At 49.4% G+C, this 8,044-nt stretch overlaps 1 protein-coding gene across 1 annotated transcript; it reads left to right on the forward strand.

The window, feature by feature from the left end:
* The first annotated feature begins 1,082 nt into the window (after positions 1-1,082).
* On the forward strand, positions 1,083-7,253 carry LOC103167834 (major histocompatibility complex class I-related gene protein-like). The gene is made up of 5 exons (XM_029046773.2): positions 1,083-1,380; positions 3,950-4,210; positions 4,543-4,815; positions 6,195-6,473; positions 7,177-7,253. The coding sequence occupies exons 1-5, from the start codon at positions 1,299-1,301 to the stop codon at positions 7,251-7,253; spliced, it is 972 nt and encodes a 323-aa protein (XP_028902606.1). The 5' UTR covers positions 1,083-1,298.
* Positions 7,254-8,044: the final 791 nt, after the last annotated feature.

Raw genomic sequence — 8,044 nt, forward strand, 5'->3', positions numbered from 1 at the left:
AAGAGACAGGAGGTAGGGAGGTCAGCAAGGAGGCTGATATAGTAATCAAGGTGGGAGAGGATAAGTGATTGGATTGAGGTGATAGCTGTTTGGATGGAGAGGATATTTTAACGATGTTGTGAAGGTCAAACCAGCGTGGTTTGAGAAGCAGCGTGGCTCAGTGAAAAGATCCCGGGCTTGGGAGTCAGAGGTCATGCGTTCGAATGCCGGCTCTGCCACTTGTCAGCTGTGTGACTGTGGGCAAGTCCCTTCATTTATCTGTGCCTCAATTACCTCATCTGTAAAATGGGGATTAAGACTGTGAGCCCCACGTGGGACAACCTGATGACCCTGTATCTACCCCACCGCTTAGAACAGTGCTCTGCACATAATAAGCGCTTAATAAATACCAACAGCAAACCAGCAGGATTTAGTGATGGATTGAATATGTGGGTTGAAAGAGAGAGAGGAGTGGATAATGCCAAGACTTGTGAGACAGAAAGGATGGTAGTGCCATCTACAATGATGGTAAAGTCAGAGGAAGGACAGTGCTTGGGTGGGAAGATAAGAAGTTCAGTTTTAGACATACTAAGTTGGAGGTGATGTGGGACACCCAAGTAGAGATGTCTTGAAGGCAGGAGGAAATGCGAGTCTGCAGAGGGTGAGAGAGCTCAGGACTGATGATGTAGATTTGGGTATCATGAGCATAGAGGTGGTAGTTGAAATGTGAGCAAATGAGTTCTCCAGAGGAGTGGGTGTAGAGACCATTGGGTTCCACGTACAACACCTGCTTAGATGACCAACACACTGTGTGTGTGTGAGTGTGTGTTTGTGTATACTTGTATGTTTTGTGTGTGTGTGAGTGTGTGTGTGCCTTTGTCTGCATGGATTTTTAGGGGATTTCCGTGGTGACGGGGCAACGGGCTAGAGACCACAGGCATAGGTGAAGGAAGTTGCAGGAGGTCTTGACTGCTGGGGCTGGACACAAAGCAGCAGTGAGGTCATTTCCTGCCCCCAGAGGCCTCAGTTTCACTTCCCCTTTGCCCAATAGCAGGGCTGGGGGTGGGAGTCTGGAGTCGGGTAGGGGCAAGCCAAACCTGGGGTGTGGGGCAGGCTGAGGAAGCAGGTGTCTGTCTCTGTGTGTCGCTATCTCATGTGAACGAACCTCGCTGAGCCATTTCAGAGGCACAAGGACTCCCACTGGCCTGACGTCCAGGCAATCTGGTTTCGGGGAGGAGCATCCAGACACTGGAATACGGGACCTTGGGCTGTGGTTGTATCGAGGAGCAAGGTCACAGAATTGACACTGGCAGCTTGGGATGGAGTCACAGAGGTTGGGGGCAGCCTTGGCCCTGTTCTTGCTCATTATGGCCACAGTCATCTGGCAGCAAGCTCTGGCAGGTGAGTCTGGAGGAGAAGGGGGTAGTGTAGACCGGGGCCGGGGGGTGTGGGAGCTAGTAAATGTGAGTGCAACATTACCTGCAAGAGGCCAGAGGAGACTGTGTTCTCAGGACAGCTGCAGGGACTGGTGGTGTCCAGTGCACTGACCACCTGGCTGAAACTGGTATTTAATCACAATTGTGGTATTTGTTAAGCACTTATGTTGTGTCAAGCATGGTGCTAGACTCTGGAGTAAATTACAAGATACTCAGATCAGGTACAATCCTTGTCTCACATGGGACTCACAGTCTAAGAGAAAGGGAGAGGAGATACTTCATCCTCATTTTACAGATGAGGAAAAGTGACTTGAGAAGTTAAGTGACTTGTCCAAGATCACACAGTAGCATGGCCTAGTGGAGGGAGCATAGGCCTGGCTCTGCCAATTGCTTGCTGTGTGACCTTGGGCAAGTCACTTAACTTCTCTGTGCCTCTGTTTCCTCAACTGTAAAACAGGGATATCTGTTCTTCCTCTTAATTAGACAGTAAGCTGTATGCTGGACAGGGACTGGGTCTAACTTCATTAGCTTGTATCTATCCCAGGGCTTAGGCTAGTGATTGGCACATACCACTTGCTTGACAAATACCATAAAAAACTGCTTAAATACAGTTTGGAGATTTCTGGTTCTCCGCGAGCCTTAGATTTAGGAGTTAGGAGTTCCAAACACCCCTGGAGCAGCCTGGGTGGAGGAAGCACCTCTAGGGAAGGGATAACTGAATTGCCTACATTCACATAGGATAGAAATGAAAGACACAAGATTGACCTGCAGTTGGAAAGTAGATTCTGGATCATGGGACTTCCAGTGCAGACCCAGGGTCAGTGGGAGGATGGATCTATTAATCCAGACTGACACTGCCTGCCCTGCAAAAGGAAGTCCAGGTACAGTGGGGTAGGGGAAGGACAGAGACACCCTACTGATACCTTCAGAGACAACACACCCTGGTGATGGGTGTGTGTGGGGGGATGGATGGGATGATCGCCAATCCCTCTGTCCAGCGAGATGTGGCATCCTACCCCTCTTTCTGCCCCAAACTGATGGACCTGGGCCTGGGCCAGGGATCCAGACTGACCCTACCCATCTCCGGCCAGAAATATGAGGCTACAGCCACCCTGCAGATCCCTAATGACTCAGGAGAAGAAGTGAGCAGCTAGAGCCCAAGTGCCAGAACCCTCAGGCTTTCCAACTCTCTCCCACCCTGCTTCCCCAACTTCTCTTCCTCTTCCAGACCACCCCTACTCCCAGCTGGGGCTCATGTAGCATCCAGCTCCTTCAGCTGGTTATCATCGCCAGTTCCTTCTCCCTTGGTAATCCTTGTGGTGATCAAGGGCAGGGCCCCATTTTCTCTAGGAAGTTTCCCTGATTTCCATGTAGGCCTGAGGGGGGTGTCATGAGAAGAAGGGAGAACCCTTGGAATGAGTTTCCAGGCTCTGGATTTGCACTTCCAACCCCAGAGCCACAGATGTTACCTAATGTGGCTCTGGGGAGTGTGTGATGTAGCTAGGAACTGAGAACGGTGAAACTCCAGGGCCAATTACCACAAGCCCTATGTCCTGCTCCTAGCCTTCTCTTAGCATTCTGTGTCTCCTGAAGGTGGAAAAGACCCAGACTGCTGTTTTTAGTTGCTCATGGATAAACTCATACAAAGACACATAAGAATTGAAAATAACAAATATTTAAACCTGAAGTCTGGCCAAGGTAAATTACTCCAGTCCAGCTCGCCCACACTCTTTAAAGCCCTTATGAAATTCCACCCCCTTCCAGGAAGTTTTTCCCAGTTCATTTTTCTTCTCCTCAGGTCATATCCTCCCAACTAACCACTTTTGTGCCAGTTATGTTCTCCACAGCACACCATGTACTTCCGTATATATAGTCTTAGCACACTGGCTTTTTTAAGACCTTTCTTGTCCACATATTAACTTTTCTATTCTCTTCTTCCTGCTATCTGTAATTTATTTTGTTCTGGATTAGAAGTCTCTGAGGGCAAGGCTTTATGTCTTCTAATTCTTTACTTTTCCCAAGCGCTTAGTACAGTGTGTGCTTACAGTAGGAGCATTTATGAACATATCCTTATACTGTGCCATTTCTACCCTCTAGACTGTAGGCTAAATTCATTCAATTGTATTTGAGCGCCACCTATGTGCACTACCTATGTGCAGAGCACTGTACTAAGCGCTTATGCCTACATACTCTATTGCATTGTACTCTCACAAATGTAAATACCATTAGTTGATTGACTGTGCTCAAAAATGCCATTTAATGATTGATTAAAGGAGGTAGACATGCCAGCTGAGGCTACTGAAGTGGCTGGAGCCAGGGGGATGACTCTGGGAATACTTCCCAGAGAAGACAGATTTTAAGGAGAGTTTGGAAGGAGTTGGGTTCAGAATGGGGCTTAATAAGTAAGAGACAGTTTATCCAGGAAGAGACAGGAGTCAGGGCAAGATCTGAGAGTGAAGTGAGCTGATCCAGTCAAAGTCTCCTTATCTCCCTTTTTCATTCCCTCTCTCCTCATTTCTCTCCCTGACCCTCAGGGCTTCACAAGGGAGAAGCCCGCTTCACGGCTGTCGGGGGTGAAGGCATCCCCTTTGGCCTGTCAGTGGTCCTGCTGGTGGACAGGAAGCAGGTGGCATCCTACAACAACACAGTGCAGGAGCTGGTTGTCCGCCTGAGCTGGCTGTACCAGGCTTTGGGCAGGAAACTGCTCCAGGAGAAGACAGAGGAGCTGATAAGTTACGAGAAGGATTTCCACTGGGGAGTGGAGAACTGGATGCGCTTCCAAAACCGCAGCGGGGGTGAGTGTCAAGACTCCTAGCCCAGGATTCCCTGCTTCCTTGTCCCCTTTGCCTCCCCACTTTGTCAGTCCAGGTACCCAATTGTGTCATGGGCCTGAAACAGCAAGAGACTCAGGGATCACTCTGGCATGGATTCAGTTATCCATCAGACCTGACCCTGCTGGGGATCCATCCACGGGCTGGGAGTCCCTTAGTTCTAAGGTCTTCTTAGGGCAAGTCCAAGCCTGAGAGTCCTGGGGAGAGCATGGCGCTTCATGATTCCCTGAGATCCCTGTTCTGGAATATCTTAGAGACTGCCTCACCCCCTGCCTCCTTTGCTTGCCCCCCTACAGGAACCCACACACTGCAGCTCATCGTGGGCTGTGAGCTGGACCAAGACATCCAAGTCGGCAGGGTCTTCCGGTTTGCCTACGACGGAGAAGACTTTTATTGGCTGGATGAGCAGCGTGGGGTCTGGATATCTTTCTGGTCTGGCTGGCAGATCGCTAACCTGCCCTTCTGGGAAGGCAGCCCTTTCTGGTCCGAGGTTGTACGTCGTTACACGAAAGAGGAGTGTGCCTCCTTGATGAAGATCACCCTGCAATACTGGAACCTCATAGAGAGCAGTGAGTCTAAACCAGAGGCAGCGTGCTCAGTATGAAGCTCTGGGCTTGGAGTTCAAGGCATTCTAGTCCAATGCTTGTGAACTGCTGTGTGACAGGGGCAGTGATAAACCTCTCTGAGTCTCAGCTTCTGCCAAATGGAGCTAATTCCCATTGTCCTGAACTTTGCCTCCCTCACTTTCAGGGATAGGGAGAGTATATAGCTTTAGGGAGTGAGTTCCTGAAGTGAAAATTCAGTTACAGATCAATTTTCCCAAGGAACCCGGGCCCAGATGAGGCAGGAGAATCACAGGACCCATTTTCATCAGAGAAAGCAATGTCGCTTAGTGGGATAGAGCACAGGCCTGGGAGTCAGGAGGACCTGGGTTCTAATCCTGGCTCTGCCACATGTCTGCTCTGTGACCTTGGCAAGTCATTTGCTTCTTTGTGCCCAGTTACCTCATCTGAAAAGGGGGATAAGAGTGGTGTATCCTCCATGGTGGAACAGGGACTGTGTCCAACCCTGATCGGACTTGTTTCTACCTCAGCACTTAGAGCAGTACTCGGTACATATAATCACTTTAATAATATCCCAGTAATTAGTACTAATAATGCTCAGGACAAAGTTCCACCATTTGTGTCCCCTCTCTTTGTTTTTGTCTTATCGCATGTCGAGTCATCTCTTGACCCATAGAGACACCGGTGGAAAACTCTCTCCCAGAAGGCCCCACCTCCATCTGCCATCGTTCTGTTCAGAGTTCTCTGGGTAAAAATATGGAATGGTATACCACTGCCTCCTTCAGTGCAATACAATTGAGTCTCTGCGCCCCCGACTCTTTCCCATGCTGTTGCTGCCAGCACAGTGGACTCGACTTATAGCAGATTTCCTTCCACTGGCTAGCCAAAGGCCAAGCTAGGAATGTAATGGGTATGCCTCTGCTTGACTCTCTCTCCCATAATCAATGACTGGTAGAGTACTGGAAACTCTCCATGGTGCGACCTCTGAGAGGGTAGTCCTCCTCTCTACACCACAACAATTTTCAGGACTAAGTGACTCCAGCCTGGGATTTCTAACTGGTGCTTACCCAAACTTTCCAGGCAGGCTGCTTTCTGGGTGCTGTAGTACGTGTGTCCTGAGGGCTTCCTTATTTTTCTCCAGATTTTCTTCCCTGTCTTGCTTAGTAGCAAGGAAGAAGTGGGGAGAAGGGCAAGGGATGATCAGGGAAAACTTTGTGGGAATAATTTCTATGAAACTATGATGTAATAAGGGGAAGTGAGAGGGAAAGATACACAGATTTAGAAAAGGTTTTTTTACATAGTAAAAGTCCTGATATCGAGAGTCTTACCCTTACCTCTCTCTTTCCCTGGACCATTGGTCACATTATTTCTCTCACATTCCCCAGCACCTCCGGAGGTGACCGTGACCCGCCATGATGGCCCAGATGGCAGCCTGACCCTTTCCTGCCTGGCCACCGGATTCTATCCCAGCTCCATCCTGCTGCGCTGGGTGAAGGATGGGGAGGAGGGGCTGTGGGGGGAGGAGAGCTCCAGTGGGACCCTCCCCAACGCCGATGACACCTTCTACCTCCGCCAGACCCTGCAATTACGGGCAGAGGCCGGGAACCCCAGCTATGCCTGCCTGGTGGAGCACAGCACCCTGGGGGTGCCCACTGCCTTCCCAGGTATGGGCTCTGGTGGGGAGGGGAAGGAGAAATTCGTGTCTCCTCTGAGGGCTTTGCCTGAGACTGGAATACCCTAGGGAGAGGACTGATGTGGAGTCCAATCTGCAGGCTTTCCAGGCTGGACCCTTGAAGAGGGGAAAGGGACAGGGACTGAGGATATTAGGAGAAGGTGATGTTTCAGTTAGGCTTGTGATAGATACTGACCACTTAAATGTCTCTCAGAAGTCAGTTCCATGTAATGGATTGCAGTTTACAATCTGTGGAGCATTATGTGAAACCTTTGCTGAGCACTGCTATTTTGGAGGAACCTGGACAATCTTTATGTCTGCCCCAGCCATTCTCAAACTACCAGAAGAGTCTCAGACACAGGAGTTTAGTGTTCATGGCAGAGAGGGTAAAGGAGGAACAGAGCTAAAACCAATCTTCCTCACCTGGTAGGCAAAATTCAACAGCTCCAAAAAACTCAGTAAACAAATTTCTTGAGGCATACATGGAGGAAAACCAATGTTATATTGAATCTTCCAGAGGATTCTCAAAATATAGTCCTTTCAGAACTTGGGACACATAGTTCCCATTAAGAGGGGATTATAGGAATAATTATTTCCACTTCTCCTTCTAGTTACCCCCCGGGTAGATTCCGCTCTTAATATAGGGACTAAATATGACTAAAGCTAGACTCTGCTAACACTCTATTTGTTTAAAGAAATGCGAGTGAATATCAAGAAAAGTGAAGTGCAAGTGACACAAAACTACCGGCAAATTATATGGAATGAGATGTAAATGACCCCAGTGACTATTAGGCAGAAAGAGCATGCCACTGGGGGTCAGGCTGCCTCACCTCTCCCTGCTGATCCTCTCGCCTCCACAGCCCCCTCTGAACACCAGGAGATGCCTGGAGTCTGGCACTGGGTATTGGTGGCTGCCGGCGTGCTGGTGCTGAAGCCGGCCGTGGGCTTCATCCTATGGAGGAAGAAGAAAACAGGTGCAGGGGCAGATCAGGGAGAGGGGTTTGGATGGAAAGGTGGAAACTGCAGAGGGATTGATGGGGGGCTGGTGGGAGGAACCATATGATCCTTTGCTCAGAGGAGTATTTTGGGGCTTGGGAATGAGGGTTCTGTGAGATTTGGCCTATCTCACCACCGACCACTTGCCCACGTCCTACCTCTGGCCCAGAATGCCCTCCCTCCTCAAATCTGCCAGACAATTACTCTCCCCCTGCTTCAAAGCCTAAACTGAAGGCACATATGGCTTTCCCTGACTAACTCCTCTTTTCCTCCCCTGGCCCCACTCCCTTCTGCACCACCCCAACTTGCTCCCTTCGTTCTCCTCCCCTCCCAGCTCCACATACTTGTTCTTGTCTGTCCGTATCCCCCGATTAGACTGTAAGCCCGTCAAACAGCAGGGACTGCCTCTATCTGTTGCCGACTTGTTCATCCCAAGCGCTTAGTACAGTGCTCTGCACATAGTAAGCGCTCAATAAATACTATTGAATGAATGAATGAATACTAAAGTACATATCTGTAATTTGTTTATTTATATTAATGTCTTTCTCCCCCTCTAACAGTAATAAT

This window comes from Ornithorhynchus anatinus, chromosome 18, assembly GCF_004115215.2.
Source record: "Ornithorhynchus anatinus isolate Pmale09 chromosome 18, mOrnAna1.pri.v4, whole genome shotgun sequence".
In the NCBI taxonomy this organism is placed as follows: Eukaryota; Metazoa; Chordata; class Mammalia; order Monotremata; family Ornithorhynchidae; genus Ornithorhynchus; species Ornithorhynchus anatinus.

Bases quoted from the DNA above. Each gene is read 5' to 3' on its own strand.
- LOC103167834 (XM_029046773.2), top strand. From the start codon at position 1,299: ATGGAGTCACAGAGGTTGGGGGCAGCCTTGGCCCTGTTCTTGCTCATT. The intron at 1,381-3,949 runs GTGAGTCTGGAG...CCTGACCCTCAG, and splicing joins CTGGCAGCAAGCTCTGGCAG to GGCTTCACAAGGGAGAAGCC. The intron at 6,474-7,176 runs GTATGGGCTCTG...ATTTGTTTAAAG, and splicing joins GGTGCCCACTGCCTTCCCAG to AAATGCGAGTGAATATCAAG.